The 21745-nt window shown below is 49.7% G+C and overlaps 6 protein-coding genes across 6 annotated transcripts; 1 reads left to right on the top strand and 5 right to left on the bottom strand.

The window, feature by feature from the left end:
- Nucleotides 1–306: 306 nt before the first annotated feature.
- Nucleotides 307–2795, bottom strand: N7462_009382 (uncharacterized protein; the record flags this gene model as incomplete). The annotated part of the gene is made up of 5 exons (XM_057081096.1): nucleotides 307–562; nucleotides 638–1276; nucleotides 1345–1611; nucleotides 1737–2298; nucleotides 2369–2795. 5 exons carry the CDS (start codon nucleotides 2793–2795, stop codon nucleotides 307–309), a joined length of 2151 nt encoding a protein of 716 aa, XP_056929933.1.
- Nucleotides 2796–5793: 2998 nt separating this feature from the next.
- On the bottom strand, nucleotides 5794–6945 carry N7462_009383 (uncharacterized protein; the record flags this gene model as incomplete). Its single annotated transcript, XM_057081097.1, has 1 exon — nucleotides 5794–6945. The coding sequence occupies one exon, from the start codon at nucleotides 6943–6945 to the stop codon at nucleotides 5794–5796; it is 1152 nt and encodes a 383-aa protein (XP_056929934.1).
- Nucleotides 6946–8430: 1485 nt separating this feature from the next.
- On the bottom strand, nucleotides 8431–9667 carry N7462_009384 (putative HLH DNA binding domain protein; the record flags this gene model as incomplete). Its single annotated transcript, XM_057081098.1, has 2 exons — nucleotides 8431–9553; nucleotides 9609–9667. 2 exons carry the CDS (start codon nucleotides 9665–9667, stop codon nucleotides 8431–8433), a joined length of 1182 nt encoding a protein of 393 aa, XP_056929935.1.
- Nucleotides 9668–13143: 3476 nt separating this feature from the next.
- N7462_009385 (uncharacterized protein) lies at nucleotides 13144–13353 on the bottom strand (the record flags this gene model as incomplete). The annotated part of the gene is made up of 1 exon (XM_057081099.1): nucleotides 13144–13353. One exon carries the CDS (start codon nucleotides 13351–13353, stop codon nucleotides 13144–13146), a length of 210 nt encoding a protein of 69 aa, XP_056929936.1.
- A 5878-nt stretch (nucleotides 13354–19231) lies between these two features.
- On the bottom strand, nucleotides 19232–20606 carry ecm33 (GPI-anchored protein Ecm33; the record flags this gene model as incomplete). Its single annotated transcript, XM_057081100.1, has 3 exons — nucleotides 19232–19526; nucleotides 19596–20415; nucleotides 20543–20606. 3 exons carry the CDS (start codon nucleotides 20604–20606, stop codon nucleotides 19232–19234), a joined length of 1179 nt encoding a protein of 392 aa, XP_056929937.1.
- A 214-nt stretch (nucleotides 20607–20820) lies between these two features.
- N7462_009387 (uncharacterized protein) lies at nucleotides 20821–21072 on the top strand (the record flags this gene model as incomplete). Its single annotated transcript, XM_057081101.1, has 2 exons — nucleotides 20821–20991; nucleotides 21028–21072. 2 exons carry the CDS (start codon nucleotides 20821–20823, stop codon nucleotides 21070–21072), a joined length of 216 nt encoding a protein of 71 aa, XP_056929938.1.
- Between the last annotated feature and the right edge of the window lie 673 nt (nucleotides 21073–21745).

Consider the following 21745-nt stretch of genomic DNA (forward strand, 5'->3'; position numbering starts at 1 on the left):
CAGGGGCCGCTCGAGATTAACAATGACCAATTCGAGAAGAGAGCCCTGAAATGCGGCAAACGATGCGATTTCATTGCCTCGAGGCGTCGACCATCACGTCCATCATATACTTCCATATCCCCCTTCCAATAACCCCAACGAAAGAAAAATCAAAAATCAAAAAATAACATCAGACATGGTTACTTATCTCAGGGTCTCCCTTCTTAGCGATCAAATGAACAGTATGATCTGCGCGCGGGCCCCCCTTTAGCTTATGAGACTAGGATGAGAAACCGGGCCAAAAATCTAGCCCCCAGGTAGCGATCGTCACCATAGCATCCAGGGCACACACTGGTCAAAAAAGACGACATTCAACTTGTCCGAAACCAATGCTTCCTCTCCATTTATCAAGAGGAATTCTTCTTGGAATTGAGTAGCCTGCTCGAGGCACGTCGCCCGGTCATCCTCTCGTCCTTGTTCCCCAAAGATTCGCGAGAGCCGATAATTGGCGCGTGCAAGATGGCCAATTCCCTCAAGTTTCGGAAGTTTGGCAGCAAACTGGATGCATTCGGTAAGGAGTTGGCTAGGAACAGAAAAAAGAGGAAATAATCAGTACAGATTGTAGCAGTTTGCATGCGATGCTGACGAGTTGGCCTACCTTGCTAGCCCGGCATCACTGGAGGCACCGAGCACCGCCAACTGGTAGAGCGAGTCGCAGACCTTGAGACGACCGTCCACACTGCCCTTCCGCAGATTCAAAGCTCTGTCTGCGAAGCGCAGTGCTTTGTCGCGATTCCCTTGGACGCTTTGAACTCGGCTTAGGAGCATTAGATCGCCAGATAGCCGCGGGTTCGTGGTTTCCAAGAGTGCTTCGTCCGTAAAGTTCGTTGAATAGCAGCAGCGCCGCAGCATTTTCTCGGCCTCATCTATCCTTCCAGCCCGGAGCAGCAGACTCGCCATGTTGCCACACGAGTTCCCAATTTTCTCGCCGAGGTGCTTCTCCCGGATCTCGATCGATTGCCTGAGACATATCTCTGCCTCGTCAAATTCCCGCAACTCCGTCCACGCAATGCCCAGATTGACGCTGTTTCCGGCCAGAGAGATATGGTCCTGAGGGAGGGTTGCTGTGCGCAAGTTGTACGCCTCTTTGAAAGCCTGCAGTGCGGCTTTCGGGCGGCAGATCGCAAGGTTCGTTATCCCCCAGAGGTCCAATGCACTTGTACGCGCAAGCGTTTCTGCGGGGAGCATTTCGAGAGCTGTCTTGATGTAGCGTAGAGCGGCACTATATCGTTCTTGTCTATAGAGATAGCTTCTTTGGATTAGCATTTGTTCTCTTTCGCACTCGTCCATCTGTAAAGCACGTACCCCGAACAACGTAGTAGAAGTTGCGCTAGCGGCGTATGGAAGCGCTGAACGATATCAAACTCTTGGTTCAGTTCTAGAAGGTTGTCAACGTGTGGCAAGATCCGCTCACATGCCTCCCAGCTGTCGGCTTGGGTATGTCTTGGAGCAATCGGCGACCCTGTGAGGCTCGCTGATACAATAGCCACGACGAGAGAAAAATTATTTGCTTGTTTATCATGGTCCATTCGTCGAATGGCGGCTCGCTGGATAAGTCGATGCATCGAGAGTCTGCTCGAGAGACTGGACTTCTCTATCAACGAGAGCCCCAGCAACCTCCCCTGCGCAGCGAGGAAGCTATACTCCGGTCAGCCACGGGGCTTTGTTCACGCAAATTCTGCGGGCAAAATACTTACCTTACTTTCTCGTACATGAAATCCATATCTGAGCAACGTACACGGAGTGCAGCATCTTGAAGGAACTTTTCTGATATGCCATTGGGGCTGAGAAACGCCAGGATCGTAAGAAGCGTCTGCGCACCTCCCCAGAGCCCAGCTATATCCCGACCCCAAAGGCTAGCAAGACACCGGCCATCCGTGCTCATGGTCTTATCATCATCAATTTCCTCGGTGTATTCATCATACACGGCCAAAAAGTCCTTCAACGCGATGTTTCTCCGGAAAATAAACCCGCCTATTTGATCCAGCGCAAGCGGGAGACCTCCCAGCCTGGTGCAAACATTCTCCGCGTCCTTCTGGTGTAATTTCGACTCGCTATCGAGGTCCAGGATTTTGAGAAGCATTCTCGACGCAGTATCGACATCAAAGGGATGCAGCCGGTGTCCGCGCGAGGTTAGACTAAAGGCAATTGCTGGATTTCGGCCAGTGACGAGTATAGACCCACGCATAGCCGATGGCCAAAAGTCGCTGAGGAGATGCACATCGTTGGCATCGTCATAAACAAGCAACCAGCGGCTTTCTTGCCCGCATATTCGGATTAGCGTTTGCGTAGACTACCCGTATTGCGGGCTCTATTTATAGAAACACACCTGTTGACGAAAGCCAGGTATGCACATTTGATACAAGCTCTTCATCATCTTTCGTGGTGCCTGGTCTGTTCAAGCCTAGCAATGTCGCGACTGTCTGAAAACTCTCCTGGAGCACTCTTCGACTGCAGGCCGAGATCCAGAATATCAAATCGAATTTGTCGCGGGATGCATTGGCATACCTCAGGGCAACCTGAGTCTTGCCGACGCCACTCATGCCATACAGAGCAAAGAATTGGAGGGAGTTGTTGTGGGCATCAGGTGACAGTCGAGAGGTGATCTCGGCGAGGGTTTCTTCGCGGCCATATAGACGGGGAGCTTCTATGAGCGGAATATGGTAAATGGTCCTGGGATGTCTATCAACACATTGAATGCGTAAGCTTGAGATCAAGTCCGCAATCTGGTCATCGTCTGGCGTGCGGAGTCGCATTTTCCGTCCAACTCGAGCTCGTACGGGATGATGTGGTTATTTTGCAGCCTAACCACGGAAGGGGCTTGATATTGAAGGCCTTTGGGGTGGTTGAAATAGCAAGGCATCGGCCTTTTCCATCTTATGGCCGGTGACTCGATGACGGACGATGTAAGCATCAGATTCTCAACAAAGAAGCGAAAAACAAGTCGAGCCCGGTCAAAGAGCGTGAGGCAACTGATTGGGTCAAGTCGGTTTTTCGTCCCCCTACTATATGCCACCACGGGCTCGGATCTATAAAGTAAACCGAAGACGTATATAGTTGAAGGGCGCCTAGTCAGTCAACGAAGTAACTACTAGGTAGTTACTAAGTGTTCCTCCTAGTTAGGATTGTATCCTTATATTAGACCGTGACAATTATCAAATAACCGAGATAGTTAATTAGGTAGGTCTTTGTTAGAGAATAACTACTTGTACAGGGTAGAAAGCCTGTCGACTAGGTGGGAAGATAAAACGTCAAGTAAGGAAGATAAAACACTATTTCTTACTATCATAGATCCTTCTATAATCCTTAATTTATATACAGGCTTCCTTATTTTCCTATATAACTAAAATAAAGGCGATAGATCATATTACAATATACGGTCTAAGGTAACCTATATATAATAGAGGTAAGAAAAGGTTACCGGAAAGAGAGGTTCACGAATCCCTAATAGAAGGGTACCGAACCCTTAGGGCTTTGTAGGTTATATATCTATATTAAGGAGAAGTAGGGCTATTATAACGAAGCCTGACTAGTAAGGTGTTAAACTAATACCTAAGGCCTTGAGTTAGGAATAGCCTTATATCATAGTATTATATAATATACATAATATAATTCGTAAGATCAGGGAAGCTTAATAACTACCACAGCGCCTAATAATAAGACCCTAGGTTAAAACACCGCTTAGAAAAACACGTGTGCTCTCTATTAGAGATACTAATCGGTCTATTACTAAGAGAAACGAGAAGGAAGCAGAGGCAGGGCAGAGGGAGGGTAGGGAAGCAGTGGAAGAAAGCGTATAGAATATCACCACCACCAGATCCTACACAGAATCAAGATACAGCACTAGAAAGAGCGGAGGAAGCACACTAGGGTAGTATTTTTTTATTTATAGATACTACTAGAGTACTTCGCTAGATAGTAGAAATATAAAAAATTAGCAGTCTATGTGTGGTTAAGTAGCGCACCCACAACCCAGAAGGACTAGGCGGGGGCGGTTTAAGGCACTAATATATCAAGTAACACATAGATACAGCGTTAGCACCTGGAGTGGGGTGGGTATAGCCCGGACATAAGACGATAGGCGCACGAACTTCCGGATTCGGGTATTCAGGATCTTATAGGACTCGGAGCTAAATACGTAGGCAGCCTTAAATAATAGTCAGGGCAGCGATAAGGGTAGTTGCGATAACGAAGAAGCTAGGAAGAAGTAGTAGTAGGGGTAGGGGCGGAGCTCTAGAATATATAGACTAATATTATATAATATTATAATATAAGGCTATTCCTAACTCAAGGCCTTAGGTAATACTTCGATACCTTACTAGTTAGGCTTCGTTATAATAGCCCTACTTCTCCTTAATATAGATATATAACCTACAAGGCCCTAAGGGTTTAGTACCTTTCTATCAGGGATTTATAAACCTCTCTTTCTGGTAACCTTTTCTTATCTCTATTATATATAGGTTACCTTAGACCGTATCATGTAATATGATCTATCGCCTTTATTTTAGTTATATAGGAAAGTAAGGAAGCCTGTATATAAATTAAGGATTATAGAAGGATCTATGATAGTAAGAAATAGTGTTTTATCTTCCTTACTTAACGTTTTATCTTCCCACCTAGTCGATAGGCTTTCTACCCTGTATAAGTAGTTATTCTCTAACAATTTGCTATCTAGACATTTTCTATCACAATCTTGTTGTAATGAAATAGGCGATCATGATTTCGTCGTTACTGTAATGTAAGATCTTCTTATGAATATCTAGTAATCTTTTTTTGATTCTTCTCTAGATCCTATATAGATCTAGAGAGCGATTAGCCGATACTAGAAGAAGATATAGTAGTATATAGTAGTAGCGAAGGTGTTGAATATAGTAGATCAGGTGCTTTGAGATCTTGGTAATCTTAGATATTGTAGTGGAAAATAGCTGACGATGGGTGATCTCTGATTGGAGGATATAAGGCACTGATAGTATTGGACTGGAAAATGTTACACCCCTATCTTTCTATTCCAGGTATGTTATTGATCCACGCCTTTGGCCTACTATTGTAGTGGGGAAATGGCCTACTAGGGAGATCTTTGATTGGAGGATATCTTTCCAGTACACAGTCCTTACAGGATATAGCTTCATATCTCCAATAGGGAGAGAATCAACTCTAACACTCTCTTCGCTTCATCTGCTTCTGCTTCCTGTTAGGAAGGCTTCCTCCATCGTGGTGTGTGGTGGTTTGTTGACTGGTTCGCTGAGCTATCTCATCCTGCCTGCATTCTCAGGCTTGCCGCTGAGCGCCCTGGTTCAGTAGGTACAACCGGCATATTGATATTGATTGGGTGATCATCTAGAGTTAGTCCGACAAAGCAGATGGATCGGGATTCGGTTTATGTAAGCTTAATCAACAGGTTTCAAGTTGAACCACCGAGATCCAACCGGAGGCTGTTTTCTACGAAAGGACCGGAAAGAGTGTATTTCTACAGCCTAATCCGGGTGCGGCGCAATGAGTTAAACTTGGACCGATTAAGCCCTGGTCGCCACAAAAAGTGATCGGACTAGACCATGGCTGGATATACTAGTCTCTAAATGGCCCATAGTTGTGACAATGTCAAGCGATGTAAAGGTGATCCTATGGGTTCTGTCTGAGACTAGCTAGGAAGGTGGTGAGGGTCAGGTGACCCCAGCTTAAAGGGTAACAATAGTTAGCTCTTTTTAAGCTGCAAATCATCTTGTTTCGGGTCACAACTAGGTCTGCAGTATACGCTCACTGCTTGGCCGGCCCGCCTTGGCGATAAGTTATGTTCTCGGCTCTTGATTGGAGGGAAAATGGCTTCGGCATGAGAGAATCCCCTACGGTAACCATAACGAAATCAAGATCCGCCACCATCCCCCACCACGCCATGGTCTCCCAGGACATCCGCAGTATGAATCCGACCGATTGGTCAGTCTCATACACGATAGACACCTCCACATGAAGTTGGTATGGGAGGTCCTTGATCGCCTCCTTGAAAAGGGCATACATATCGGTGGGTTGTCCATCTAGGACCAACTTGACGAGAACATTTATCTTGCTCTTCACCGACTGAGGGAGGCTAGGCATAGTGTTGTGCAATCCCAGGCTTTTGTGAATGAGGACAATAGGCGCAGTGCCACTAATCGTGACCAACTGCGGCTGTGGGACGCTCTTGCGCTTGTTCTGGCTCAGATGTTCGAAAAGTGCAGGAATGGAGATTGGTGCATGCTTTAGCGCATGCACCGAGCGGTGAATCCGCTGGGTGAAGGAGATCCCAGAGGCCCGGGCTCTGGTTTCATCGCTTGGCCCGCAGGCCGAGAGTACCTGAATGGTACGGATGGATTGGGAGCGGGTTGCTAGCCCGGAAAAGCAACTGTCCATGATGGTGAGAACATCGAGACCTTTCATATGGTCGCTGTTGTTGTTGAAGATACTGCTGGCGATGGCAGCCCATTCCAGCCTGCTGTTGCCTGACGAGAGAACGAGCTTTCCATCAACGGCCTTGCCGTGGCCAGCGTAATAAAAGACTAGTAGACTGGTCTGTCCAGCGTTATGGTGAGTCTCAACGAACTTGCTGCACGCGTTCAGCAATGGCCCAAGGGGAATCATGGTGTTCTTCCGGACAACATGCTGCTCGACCTGGAAATTGAAGTCATCACCCATCAGTTTGGCCATAGTGGTGACATCGTCGGCTGCTCCAGTGTCGTCACCGGAGAAGCGGCATAGAAATGCAAGCCGTGTTGTATGAACGTTTCCACGCGCCGCGGATACCTTCTGGAGGTCGGCTTTCAAAGTCTGGGTGGTATGGTTGCGTCTGACCCGTGAGGCAGAGGCATGGCTGGCACCAGAACTGCTAGGAGAAGCTGGTGCCTTGGTGGGAGATGAGGGGTTCTTGGAGGCCATGGTGCTGGATGAGGTTGTTGTTCACGGGGGTGGTGGTGCTCGGTGAGGGTGTTGGTGAGGACGATGTTGACGAAGACTGTGATGAAAGTCAAGAAGTTGGGGGAATTCATTCTCTAGAGGAGGCGAACAACAACCATTTCCAATTCGGAATAGTCGGCCATTACAGGTAGCGTTCTCCGTGGTACTAGACTGCGGGAACCAAGCTTTATTTTAAAGTTTACGTCTACCTACTCTATAAATAAAAAGCCGTAGGCTCCTCCTATGCCTTCAAGTAGCATCTTTACACTATTCTCATATATCGTTTGATATTATCTTAATAAGAAGAAAGGCCGAGCGGATCATCTAAAAACTAAAGAGATACATCAATACTAGTAATATTTGAGAGTATACATAGCCATAGCGTTACAATCAATTCATACAATTTCCTAATCTATAGTGCTATATCTATGTAGACATTCTCACTTTCATCATATACTGTGGATATCCTGTGAGGCAGTAACTTAAATAGTCCTCGGCTGTGATTAGTAATTATATAATGATGTTCTAGTCAGGCTCAGTGATCAAATCGGGATGCTCGGATCAGGCTCAGTGATTAATCACTGAGCAGCTCAGGCTGATCAGGGCGTGCTCAATTCGACTCAGTGATCAAAAAGCGGCGAGGGATGAGCACTAGAACGGAAGGGGAAGGCCAAGAGTTGCCAGACATTTTTTGGTATATATGTGAGGATCTGACATAAAGGAAAATCAGAAAGGGTGTAGAGATAGCTCGAATCAATGTACTTACAATAATTCATATCTTTGGCACGGTGACGAGCGCAAGGCTCCGTCAGAATGTATTATTCTGCCCGGGACACCTTGCGCACGGCTAAGCTACTAGGAAATAAACTGAGAAACGACACGGCCCATCACAATTGGTTTGGTTTGCAAGGCCAGCTCCGGTCGGAGACCAATCTACATGGATGGAGGGTTGTTATCACCAAAAGATATTCATTGCAAGTGAGAAATATAGACAAGAAAAGAGCAAAAAAGAGAACCAAGTCACAAAAGAAAAATGGTAAACTCAGAACAAGAAGACCACCCGATCGTATATCCATATCATATAAACAGCGCCAAACAAAACCCCGGGGACACAAGAAAAAAATTTAGCCACCCATTTTTGTGCAAATATATGAATAGAAAAGATTTAACGGAAAAAAGTGACAGAATCCGAGCCAACGAAAATTGGAGATAACGAAAGAAACACCGAGCAAGTTGGGAACCTCGTATCTCTCAGGAGAAAAGTTCAGTTATTGTTACAATGCAGACGCTAAGAGGGAACAATGCAGCGAAGCCATGTGGAGAGGCAAGAGGCGACATTTGTCAGCCAAATGGGGCGTAGGGGGGCTGACAGAGAGTAAACAATACAACTGTCTGCAAGGGGTGGGCTCTGAGTACCCAGAGCGAGAAGAAAAATGGGTCATCAAAGCATGAGGAGTTCATGTTCATTCATGGGGAGGCCAGCAGAGACTGGCGACGCGAGGCTGTGAAGGTGAACGACGACGATTGGGATGGAGGAAACGCGGGCGAGGAAGGACCCGTCATCGGGGGTGTTGATGTGAGGTATGAGACGCCGAAGGTTTGTGAGGTGGCGCTCGAGAGGCCGTCGTGATGCAGATGAGTCTCAGGAGCAGAGGCGCCAACCTCATCACACAAGACTCGCATACCAGGTAGTCCCTTCTTTTGGCGCTTGTGCTCGGGGACATCGACGAGAGGACGTGGGCTAGTGTTCTCAATCTTCGGAGATCGGAACATCTGCTCGTATGACTTGAGCTGAAACTCAAGGGCGCGGTTGCGATCCGCCAGCAGCTCGTTCTCAGACTTAGCGGCTCGGAGCTGCTGCTGGACAGTTTGGTTTTGTTGCTGGAGAGAGGCGACCAGCTGCTGCAATTGCATACACCGAACTTGGGGCTGGAGCTTCTCGGAGAGTTGGGGTGTGACTTGTTCCTGACGGATAAGGTGTACGATGATGGCCAGCATAAAGTCGATGAGGTAGACGGCACCCTGGACAATGTGCTCCTTGGACTGTGGCAGACTCTTGGAAGGGTTCCAACCAGCACGCTCCAGGAAGAAGTCGTGAATACGGCTATCCAGTTCACGGTGGAGCTGGCTAAGGTTCTTGCGGCGGTTGCCCTCTGCGATTCGGTGCTTCTCTCGCTGGTCATCAGGGTCAGGAGAAATGGTGCTCCCCTTACGCTTACGTCCACAGAGCTGCTGAAGGGGGGCTTTCCGGTTGATGTTCTGGGGCGCAATCAAAGCCATGATCTCAGGCTGGGAGAGATCAGTGGGCCATTCTGTGGAGACGGCCTTCTGAGCCGCGAAGGACTCCTGCCACGAGCTCTCGGCCGAGTTGGCTGGAGACGGCGGCGCAGCAATGTTTTCACCGGCCGCAGACCAAGGGGACTTGAACTGAAAGGAGTCCTGGGGGCCGGGGGTGGTCGGAGAATATGCGTCCTTGGCTTGGAAAGGGTTGAAAGGCCCGCGGGGCAATGGCTCCATACGCGGAAGAGGAGGCAGGCGGCGGTCCTCGCCCATATTGGAGGCGGTCATGGTGGTGGTTGATTTCAAAGAGCTAGAGGGTGTTAGACGGGAGTTGTTCGCCAGATAAACAAATCCGGGGTACTCACGGGAGCGAGCAGCGGCGTGGAATGTCGTCAGTCATAGAAGCCATTTCTTCATACATCATGGATTTGGGTCGTGAATAAAATGCGGGATATGTGCAGGGTAAAAAGAAGGGTTGAGGTTGTCGAGCCAATGCCACACAAATCTAGATACGCCACAAAACAAGGTTGGGCCCTTGTTGTCGTCCGTCTCACAAAAACACGAGATATCTCCGCACGGTCGAAGGGATAGCAGGAGATGGGCAGAATAGGTGAAGTCGTCACTGATATCAAACAATGACGATGTATATTCCCGAAAGTGGATCAACAACGAAGGTGCAAGGCAGGTATCAACAAAGAAAGGCACAAGGGGATCGAAGCCCAAATCCACGAGGAGGCGAAGACAATGAGTGAGACACTTTTTTCGTCCCAGGGATACGGGGCTGGGATGCATGTTTATATGTAGACCAGATGATGACGAGGAGGCCCAGGATGGCCCAGGATGACCCAGGCGAGGGGAGAGTGTACTTTTGGTGCCGCGCCATGTATCCAACGATCGAGGAAACCCTGAAGCTCGGGACTCGACCTCTCTCCGGACCCAGGAGGGGGGAACCATGAACGATCATGGCCGATCATCCACAGACATCAAGCGCGGAAGACCGGGATTTCATACAGACAGATACTGTGCATGGTGCATGGTGCATGGCGCCGGCTTCGAGGGACCCACGGTCACGACGGGGAAGTGAAGTTGGACTCCCGGTGTGGGCTCTGGACTCTTGGACTCAAGGCTAGGCGACCCGCCCCGGCGAGAAGCCCCAGGGAGGAACTAGAGAAGTTAGAGAAGTGAGAGGATCCGAGTCGAGGGAGCGTATCTGTCACATCCTGCACGGACGAACTGGGTCCCCAGCTGGGAGACGATGAGCGAATCACAACGCCACGATCGTGCCCGAGAGGCAGGTTCAGGACGGGGATCCACGGCCCTTGATTTGTCACCGAAGTGGTGGGTTGAGCACGATCGACACGGGGAAGAGCGCAGCCTGTACCCTTGCATCAATAGTCCTCCACGTCTCCCAAATCACTCAATCAATTACCGTGGTCTCTCGAGAGTTTGCACGGCCATTCAATGTACCCTGAGAACGGTTGCATCCTTTGTTATTCCTCCAGGGAGGGTTTTCCATGTGGGGTAGAGTTAGAGTGGAACTGTTTACCGCGATAGCGACTTCATACATCCGCCTCGCATGCTAGACTCAATAGGGAACAGTAGACCATTCAATCAAAGAAGACGCAATAAAATCTCTAAAGCACACTAGTCCAACCCATACAGATGGTACCTAGCTACTTCCACTGTCAACGGGCTTTGCGTGCATATTCCCCGTCGTAATAGAGAACCCCAAAAAGGAAAAATGTGAAAAAATATGGAATATATATATATATATTTTAGGAAAGAATGGAATCGATCAAAATACAAACGACCTCCTATTCCTATTCGGATAGGTCATGAAACGCTCGCTGCAACAAAGCCGTCAAGAAGCGTTGCTGGGGATCCCTCGATCGCCTGCATCGATATTCAGGAGAACCTACCGTGGTCGTGCCAGGAACTCATCAAGGGGGATAGTTCTCTAGGGGCGAGCGGGCGATCTTCTCGGTTCATTTCATTGCCACCCTATAATCAAATAGAATGAAGCAAGGACCAGGGAAGTGTCGATGGTGAGACATGCGAGGAGACCATGGTCCATTCACAGGGCCAGCACTACTCCTCGCACTATCTCGGTTCACGCTACAGGCACAATTGGTCAATATCGAGATCATCATTATGAACGGAAATTGGATGCTTCCAGCGTCCACTCGGCAACCAAGGGATCTATTATGGTGGGGGAGAAAGGAGTCGAAGATCCAAAGTGCGGAATAGCAACAACAACAACAACAACAACAACAACAACAACAACAACAACAACAACAACAACAACAGCCATTATGATTGCATCATAAACGGTTTACGAGGCCAGGGTCTAGAGAAAACATTCCAGTTGGTCCAATTCATCTCATTAATCTGCCTTTGTTGGCCAGCAACCCAGCGTAAACGAATCATCAGGGAGAACGACCCACGAACGCGACGGATAAAGAGATCGCTCGAGGAGAACCAGTGATTTGGGACGGGGGGAGACCCAGCGACCAGGATAAGATGCCTGTCAGTCACCAAATCAGGAGCGGAGGATTGATTTGGAATTGAATCAAATGACAGGCGTTGAGGCGTTATCCTTTCGTTAGTTCATAGTCGTTGTGTTTGGGGCGACGAGTCAAGAAACAATAGTCCGGACTGGGGCCGAGCCCTAAGAGCTGCACGTTCCCCCGCCCCTCAAGTCGAATGGCACCTCGGATCCGCCGAAGCTGCTTTGTAGGGCCCTGCACTCTCTGGAGGAATCAGTCAGATTTCTTCCAGGATTTCTGAATTTCCTCGGTTGTTTTTCTTTCTGACCGTGGTGGTGTTTGTGGTGATAAAACTCTGGTGGTCAGCAAGCAACTAGGAAACTATGAGATTTTGTTGTTTATTGCGGACTGCAACACCACGGCTTCCTCTTCGTCTTTCTCCTCTCGAGAAGCTTGCGCCTTCGCTAACAGCACGAGTGGATCTTCTTGAGAACGGGCCTTTCTCGGTATTTTTCTTCATTATAAATATTGATTCGCCCTTCGTTGGGGGGAAGGGGCTTGGGATCGGAGCTGTCAGATTTGGCTGTCCCGTCTCTCGGAGCCAGATGCTCCATTGGACCCACTGGTCCCCACGTTCTTCTCCTTAGGGGTTCCCAACTCGCGTCAGGAATGAGAGCTGGAAGAAAGACGAGAACAAGGGGTCATTCAGAGCCTCGAGGCACTGAATGAAGCCGTGGTTGCATAGCCACGAGTCTGCCGAAATAAGAGGATTGTTCAAGATTGTAACAAAGCTCGCGCGGAAATATGCAGTAACACGTAGCACCACGCTACTGTGCACTTGTCTTTTCCCGTTTTCCCGTTGTGTTCTTCCCTTTGCTTTTTCCTTCAACGTCCTTTCCTCCCTTCTCTCAGCCAACGTCCCACTGTTCCCCATCTTCCCTCGCCAGAGCCTACTTGTGATGCCTACATGCGACCGGGGTTCTTAAGAGAGACCTGCGGCTGCGCCTAAGACCACTGTGCAGCCCACGCGCAGCAACTGGCTGCAGGAGGACTCGAGCGAGGAGCGCAAACCCACCCAGGCACGAACCATTCGAGATCCTCCAAACTCAACTCTTGCTTCCGGTACTTCCCCGGACCCATTACCAGAATCCAACAGAGATCTCCCAGCTTGTTGCCTCCAACCTGATTACTGTTTTGAGTGACGTGCAGCTGCCGCTCCCTCCCTAGGAGATGCTCTCCGGAAAATCCGACAGGCACATTAATGCGACTGGAACGCGATTTGAGTTTCCAGATCACCTTCCAGATCAGAGATCATCACAAGGGGATCTGATTTCCGGGTCCTTGGAAACTTGTCTCTGTTTGGGAAATCTTGGAAATTCCTTCATTTTCTTTCCTTTCTGGAATAGACCGGGCCTTAGTCCATGATTCCAGCGTCATGATTCTTCCGGGATCCAGGTCCGAGTAGGGTCGAGCCCAAGATCGAGAGATCGATCGTATCTGCCTGCTGTTTCAACTCCTCTCCCCTATACTGTGCAGCCCGGCGGAACTTTCCCTGTGGCTTGAAGTGACTCGAATCGTCCGATGGCAAACCTATCACCTCACACAGCATCTCCGGCGGCGGCATTTCGACCCATGCGGCTCGCACTTGCAAGGACCAGCCCTGCTCGCATTGAATTTGCCTCCACGGTCCAGGGGTCCTCTGACAAAGCCTGCACAGCCAATAATTAGTCTCACTGAGCCCTCCTCGCACCAAGTTATTCCCAATAGTAACCCAGTAGTTGACTCAGCGGCGACGACTGAGGACCCGCCCTGCGACCTGTCAAATCTCAACCGTCACAGATGACATGGCGAGGCAGTGTAGTATCAGCCAACTTGACTCCCCATACACGGGGTTACTGCCATACCAAACCGGAACCCGTATCCCTATCTCCTCTATGGTTACCTGGCTCTGAGATCTCAGTATTGTTCTTCGACATTGACCTGCTTGTTCACGCTACGATCGACTCCTCTGCCCCACGCCCTTTGTGGCGGATCTAGATCTGCCAAGAAATGACGAAAAAAGTGTGCGGAAGTACTGTTTCCTGCATTTTGCCCACTGCTGCAAGATCCATCTGCTCGTACTCTGCGTAGGCTGGATTTATGGGGAACCGCCACAGTAGATACTTTGACTACGGTAAGCTACTCATGTATTTGCTATCCACCTTCCCATTCTCCCCTAAGGGCCCCCGCTGTAGGGCGAACTGGACCCATTACGTGGGCCCCGCGATCGGGTTCTTCATGGAAGATTCGATCTGCCCTCAATTGATTTTTTTTTACCCTCCAGGCCCAGTTTTGATGAACAGCGCTGCTCCTCATCCTTCTTCTTTGGCGCTTCCCCTCTTTACAGTAGATGCAGACTGCTCCTGTGCGTGCTGGCCAGCCCCCGCTATGGAAATAGTATCCGCCTCCACTATATCCCAATCGAGTGGCAAGGGTGGATACAGGCTCGTGGCTCGTGCTACGTTCGACGGGATGCATGGGTCGGAAACGATGTGTATGTATGTTGGTTTGAGCCATTAGTGGGAGACTCAAAGGGCTATCGTCATGGCTACCTTCTATTGCCTCCGTTCAAAGTAGCGTTCCATTGTCCGAGCCGTCACTGCCAAAACTTAAATACTTTATGATGAAGCCGATATATAATGTGATGTGCACAATAATTGTAAGACTATACATAATATCGATTGGTGCGATCGCAGCAAGGACCAGAGGAGCCAGAATAGGGCTTGTCTATCGTGTGGATCGCCCTCGACCATGACAGATTCCGGGCCATGCCTGACGGTCGAAAGTACGTGCATCAGTTCCGATAAAAAGAAACGAGCAATATACCTCCGTGCCTCTCTGTACGAAGTATGCAGGTCCCCTCTTTCGGGGACATGCGATCCAGTTCCAACGCAGGCCCTCCTCGAGAATTAAAATGGGAAAAAAGGGAAAAAAAAAAAAAGAAAAGAAAAGAAAAGAAAAAGGAAACTCCTCAGTGCCAACCGCACTTGGAATTCGCCGACTGGCTCTGGCCACCACCGGAATCGCGGATACTGCAAGGACCACAGGTACCATACAGATCTAGTAGCGCCTGAACGCGTAGTCGAGTCTATTCCAGGAGTTCCTGCTCGGAACTCAAATTCACCGCATCTGACACGTCTTGCTCAGATCAGATCAGGACTCCCCGAGACACTCGCAGCCCGTGGAGTTCGCCTTCGATCATGCTAAGTGCGCTGGAACCGGTTCCTACATGCTGCACAGTGCGAGATCGATGTGCGCTTTCACACAATACCTCCTGCTAGTTCCCTTGGTTCTTTTTGGGAGGTAAGCCCAGGGGTTGGTTTCCCCAGTACCTGGATCTCGAGTTGCCTCCAATGCAAGGCGAATGTACCTCCTACATCCGCGGGGGCCACTATCTGTGCGTTCGGCCTCGCCTTCACTCAGGTACCCCTTCATACATATGCATCGGGACCTTAGGGCCAGTCCCGGAGCACTCAGAATCTCAAATCGAAGCCCCCCTTCCCCCCAAGCAAAAGGTACACGGGGTACACGGGGATCCATGAAGACATGAAGCGGGAAACCCTTGCCACGGTCATCAGTTCCTCGATGAATTTGATCCGTGAGGGAATTTTATTTCGTACTTGGTGCCGAAGATGAGGATGGTGGGTTTGCCAACGCATCTTTTCCTCTTCACTCCACCTTGTAGTGGTTCCCTTGGCCCTGGCCTAGTCTCCTGCTCAACCAAAAGCCCTGCACGAAAGGATTTTGGGTAATCCATTGGCCCATACGTCTTGTCTTTCTGTTTTGACTCTTCCCCGGCAGAGTGTCATCCGTCCCAAGTCTGCTGCGACTAGAGTTGCCATCACATCTGGATGTCGTCAAACCCCCGCGAGAGGGTCATTCGTGCCTTGCTTGGCGACCCTCAGATTCGCTTTTCCCTAGGAGATCGATGACCCATGCAAAGGTTTTGGCATCGATCTCGATCATGCCCCGCCAATCACTCTGGGCTCGGTGATGTTCGGCTCCCAAGGTTGACGAAAGTCGAGCCCGTCAAAGTTTAATTACTTTCCCGCGCGCGGACGCAGAGAGACAGGAACCAAATTGAGTTGGTCTTCTCTCAATATTTGAGTCTAATAAACGGCTCAGTTCGGACTGAATAATGGGAACTGCTCGTATTCACGGCTCAGGGATTTGGGGGAGCGACAGGGCCCTCTAGCTCGCGATCGAGCAAAGTGGACGGATCGTGCCTAGAACGCCTAGAACGCCTAGTGCGAACAGAATGACATGGATAACGCCCCGGCGTCATGGACCTTGGGACGAAAGAAGTGTCGATCTGTCACGGACGGCTCCTTGTCTCTGGGCCCTCGGCTAACCGTGGTATACTACGCTGGACGGAGTACTATACTAGACTTTTTCCTCCATCCTTCAGATCCTTGCTAGGATCAACATCCTGGGCCACTAGACTCCGCCTTCGCTACGATCATAATTATCAGTTGAAGTGGACTTTTGCTCTCGTGCAGAGTCTAGAGCCACGTACGTAGGATGCTGGAGTCGAAGATCTCATGCACAGGCCCCTGTAACCCCCCCGATCACCCTCCACCAGCATCTTGGACGGGTTCCTAGGTTTTAATTTTCTTCTATTCCTACTTCTAATGCAAGATCGGATCAAAAGATCATGAAGTCATTACGAACCATGCACTCTACCCTCCCGACGATACCATCACCCACCGATTCTCCCACATCCCCAGCCCCCCTTCCCCTCCCGAACCGCAGATCCCGACTATCTACTCAGCCCTTCCCAGTCCTTCAATTCTGATTGGCCTATCATGGCTGAAACTATGCGCGTCTATGCAAACCTTCGACTCCATCTTTCTTCTTCCCAGTCCACTGGCCATGGATATGCTCCCTCTTTCACTTGCCATTGCGAGCCATCCGTTCATCCCAGAGAAAAGGCAACCTTCCCCAGCCTAGCTGTCAACACTTATCTATCCCCGGCATCAAGTGTCAAATCCAGCTGCCTAAATCCCTCTCTCCGATCCTTCTCCCGATCAGGCGGCCCCCAACCCCTAATACTTCCCCCTCTCCCCCATCTGATCCTCGAATCAGACCAGGCGTGGGATGACAGACTAAAAGACCTAAAAGACCCTAGCGACCCGGCACAGTGGATTCGACACATCCACCGGGCCCGCCGCCAGCGTGGGCCTCGACGTTCGTCGCTGCAAGACACCCATACTTGAGACGCACATGGCCAGAAACGAAACGTCGAAAGCGGGGGGCCTATACATCTCTTCTTTCTTTTCTTTTCTTTTCTTTTCTTTTTTTTTTCTCCTTCGTCTCACTAGCATTCGTCCCTTTCTTGTCTCACTCAACCGTGCTATCCCGAAGAAGAGAAAAAAAAAGAAAAGAAGAGAAAAGAAAACCCGTCGTCAGTCTCCCACGTCACTGACTCCAATTCACCAGCCCGCGCTAGAAAAACCCAACCTCCGGCCCCAGATCTAGGACGTCTCCGATCCTTGATCTCCCCGGCCACCCGTGTATGGTCGGAGAAGAATCTCGCAAGGTTTGAGCCCTGTCTCGTTCCTGCTGCTGCTGTTGCTCCCCCCCCCACCCTTCGTTCCGCGATGTGCCCCATATAGCGTTCCCTCGGACGCTGTAACTAGATCCCGTAGTGCTGGATTCCGGGTAAGATCATGCCATTGTACCCCCCCTCTCCACTCCTCTCTCCTCGTACTTTGTGTAAGGATCCCGAGAACGAGCGCTAGTCTCCTGTTCTCGGGGTCTACGGGCTAGATGCAGCTACAATCCGGGATCCCCGTTCTTCGCGGGGCGGCATGTCAGGATCTGTACGGTGTGGTGAGGGTGGAGTAGAGTAGAGTTTTCTCATACTCTCATTCCTTTTTTTTGAGGCGGCATGAGTGAGCACGCTCAGCTCGGAGATTTTTTTTTTTTTTTTGAGGGGGGCTTTCTTTTCTTTTTTGTGTGCAATGGCTTGACACATGGCGCGGTTTTGTTTCATCGGTAGTTGGAGAGAGGAGAGTGGAGCAGAAGCCATGGGAACGAGGAACGAGGAGATGTATAGAGAGGTGTACGTAGAACCATAACCATAGCGAATCTTACTTATCGTACGGATCTTTGATCTTTGGCTACTCCTGTGTTTCTGGGAGAGAGGGTAATTGAGTGGGCTTACACGGCTCTAGGCTGCTTCTGGATAGCCATGTATGCTGGCTCTCTCTCTCTGGATCGTGAGCGGGGAGGACGATCCTGGTCTCGTTCTCGGGGTTTGCTTTTCCGACCAGGGGTTTCCGGTTACCTGGATGGATTGCATGCGACCTGTGGGATTCATTTCGAAAGAGGGGAATGTTTTAGTCTATGTATCGTCCTTTTGTACCGGTGAGATGAGCTGGACGTGGCAGGGAGATATATATGTGTAGATATCAAAGAGCCGGAAAGATCTTGCCGTTTGTGTACAAGGTTGAAATCACACCGCAGTTGAGATAACAGGATAGAAAAAAAATTTGCGAAGAAAAAAAGTACCTCAGAGCCTTCTCAATGCAAGGTGACAATTATATGTGCAGGTTTTGAGACCAAATGATATTAAATTGATTTGGCATAAACAGTAAGAGCGCCTAAGGGTGCAAGCTTTGTCAACCTTATGCTACACCTGCTGTCCACGATATATAATGCACTTTACTACGTATGCATACAATTTAACACCGACCCTTTCATACGTTTTTCTGATATCAATGTGACTCCAATAAAATAGATCAAATAAGACCTCTCAAGTTAGAACAAGCTGCACATTAACAGAAGTCACTCGGCAAACACGCTTGTATTACTACTTGCAGGGCCTAGCCAACTATACATACGTAGGACTTATCCATACGGATTGCTATGAGAGAGGCCAATTTTGGGGACATGGCGCAGAACACAATGATCACGTTCTCCAAGCACCGACTTCCCATCAATCAGGACAGTCATTAAACGAGAAGATGAAATGCAAACACAGAAAAGTTCACAGAAAGACAGAAAGAATGTAGATGCAGAGGGTCAGGGGAGAATACTGGACCCTGACATGAACAGATACAGATTATGTATGGATTACTGATACAGAAAAGAAAAAGGGGATTCTACTTGGAAACACCGAGAGACCATGGCGAAGGAGCTTACAAACTTGCCAAACCGAATACATTAGAAAACGGCGTACGCTTGGGTAAAACACATATCGAGACAAGAACGAAACAAGAACGGAGGGCGAGTAAGGAAATAGAAATAAGAACTCCTTTCCGATGGAACGGTGACGAGGGGTTGTCTTTCGAGGACAGAATCCAAATTGCGAATTTTCCTCATAAAGACGGAATTATTATCATGAGAACTGCAGTAAGGCGAAAAATGAAACGTTGCTTGGTGAAACTTTGCATCTACAATCTTCCCGACAAAACAAAGAAACACACATCCTTTCCCTTCAAACCAATACAAGAGATGCTTTACAGAAGCTGGGCCAGGCCGTAGAACAGGGCAGCAAGGCCAGCAACGGGAAGGGCAGCACCGTTGGCAACAGCGGCACCGGAGCTGGTGGAAGAGGAGCTGCTGGAGGAGCCGGAGGTGGTACCAGACTTGCCGTTGGCGGTGGTGGGGTCGCTGGTGTTGGCAGCGCACTTGTAGGTACCCTTGATGACGTTGTCTTCTTGCATCTTCTTGAAGGTGCTGCAGCTGAAGTTTCCGTCGGTGGACTGGAGGTTGAAGCCACCCTCAACATCCTCGAGGGAATCCATATCAACACTGGGGACGAATCAGTAACTGCCACCTGAAATTTCAACAGCCAAGGGGGAGAATGCAATCAAAACTTACGTGTTGAACTTGCCACTGAAATCAATGGCACCAGTAACAGTCTCCAGGTTGGGAACCTCGATGGTACGGAGCTTGTCGTTGCGAGAGATGGTGAATCCACCGTCGACCTTGGTCAGCTTGTCCATGGTGATGTTCTTAAGCTCGCTGTTGCCGGTGAAAACCAGGTCACCAGTGGTAGTGAGGTTAGGGGCATAGAAAGTGGTGAACTGAGTGCTCCAGAAGCCGAGCTGGCCGGTCAACTTCTCCAGGGAGGGGATAGAGACACTGGAGATGTTGGTGAAGGTCATGTTGGTACCGGTGCCGAGGTTGGGGAATGCAACCTCCAGCGAGTCGTAGTTACCGGAGAAGTTGATCAGATCGGTGGCGTTCTTCAGGTCATTGACGTTGATGGTCTTGAGATCACGGTTGTTCTGGATCTGGAACTGGTTGACGCTGGTCAGAGAAACCTCCAGGCTAGTGAGACCAGTGTTGGCGATGGACACATCGTTGACATCGGTGATGGTGGTGAAGTCGATGGTCTGCAGCTTGGGGAGAGCCTCCCAGTCGATGGAGCCGATGGTGGTCAGCTCGGAGAAGGAGAGCTGGGTCAGACGGGTGAGACCGTTGAGGTAGAACTTCTTGCCGATGGACTCCAGGGAGGAGGCAGTGATATCGGTGACGTTCTCACCACCAGTGCAGGTCAGGGTACCGGTGATCTTCTCGACACCAGAGATCGAGAGGGAGCCAGAGAAGGATTCGTCGATGGTAATGTCACCGCTGATCTTGGTGCAGGTGGCGATGCCATCGGCATCGGACTGGGAGGAGATGGTGGTGTCACCGCCTGCAGGAAGGGAAAACGCGTGTTAGCTGATATGATCCTCTCATCACTCACAGCATGAAGTTCTTCGTGTTGCCGTGATATGCGGCATTTGGGGATGTTCTATAGCCGTCGGGGTCGGGTTACTCACACTCAGCAGCGAAGGCGAGCTGGGTGGCTGCCAGCGCAGGCAGGATGTACTTGATGTAAGCCATTTGGAAGGTTTTTTTTACTGATCGCACACGTCGTTGTTAGCCACTTCCGTCCGCCAAGGCTGGCAATGGAGAAGAGAAATCGTGGGAAGTGGACCAGGCAAGCAGGCAGCAGGACTGTCTCGTTGCGCGTCCAGGGGGAGCGTCGGAAATTGAGGATCACATACCGAGCAGAGGGAATAGAAATTAGAAAGAAGAGGGAGAACGAGTGGAAGAAATGGCGCCTCAAGCAAAGGACGTGGGCTCAGCAGGCTCAACGAAAGGGAAAGAACGAATGGACGGGGTTGAGTGGGAGAAGGAAGAATTAAGAAGTTCGGGGAGAGGAAAGGAGGCGTCGGTGGAGATTTCCAAGTTTCCCAGCGATGCTCGAATGTTTGGCGTGTTTTGGGTATGTAAGCGTCAGTGTCTGTATTCGGCGTATGAGTGTATGGGCGTATGGGTGTATTGGGATCTGGGTAACGCTGGGTAATGCTGGGTAAGGTCTCTGGAGGTATTATTCGGGGGAGAGAGGGGCCTGGGTTCTCGTTTCGTACTGCAGAAATCGAGTTTAGAGGGAAACACCGGGCATAGATGGAATGATGGATATATATGAATCAAAAGGACAACAGAGAATATCTCGCTAATTTATGATTTATGGGAATGAATACTCATTGCCTCCGCAAACACAGAGTACACTGAGTACAACATAGTACCGAATCCGGCGCTGCCCTTTGGGGGGGGAGGACGATGGGCGAGGACGATGTTCCGAGCGGTAAGAGGTATTTCGCGGGTCACGCTGGTTTCAACCCAAATTCCCTGCTTTTGCGTCGGTTTAGTGCTGTTTCCGTAACACTTCGCCAATGGCCGATTCGCCCGTGCGGCGCCCCCTTTCTCCATTTTGTGTTTCCCCCTCTTGAAGTGGATCCCGTCCTCGTCTCCTTCCACACGTGTCGTCCGTTTTGAATGACTCGTCCATGGAACAAGCCATGATGGAAAATTTTTCTGATTGGGGGAATCAATGGTTAGGTTAATTATAGACCTGATATTTACTTCCAACAATACTTCCCAATACTGGTGATGATTTTTTTGGCTCCCGAGAACTTATCGACCATCAAATATACTGCACGCTGATATTACTGCTCTGTAATTTACGCTCCCACAGC

Source organism: Penicillium macrosclerotiorum (assembly GCF_028827735.1).
Source record: "Penicillium macrosclerotiorum strain IBT 26536 chromosome Unknown utg000009l_segment0_segment0, whole genome shotgun sequence".
Taxonomy (NCBI): Eukaryota; Fungi; Ascomycota; class Eurotiomycetes; order Eurotiales; family Aspergillaceae; genus Penicillium; species Penicillium macrosclerotiorum.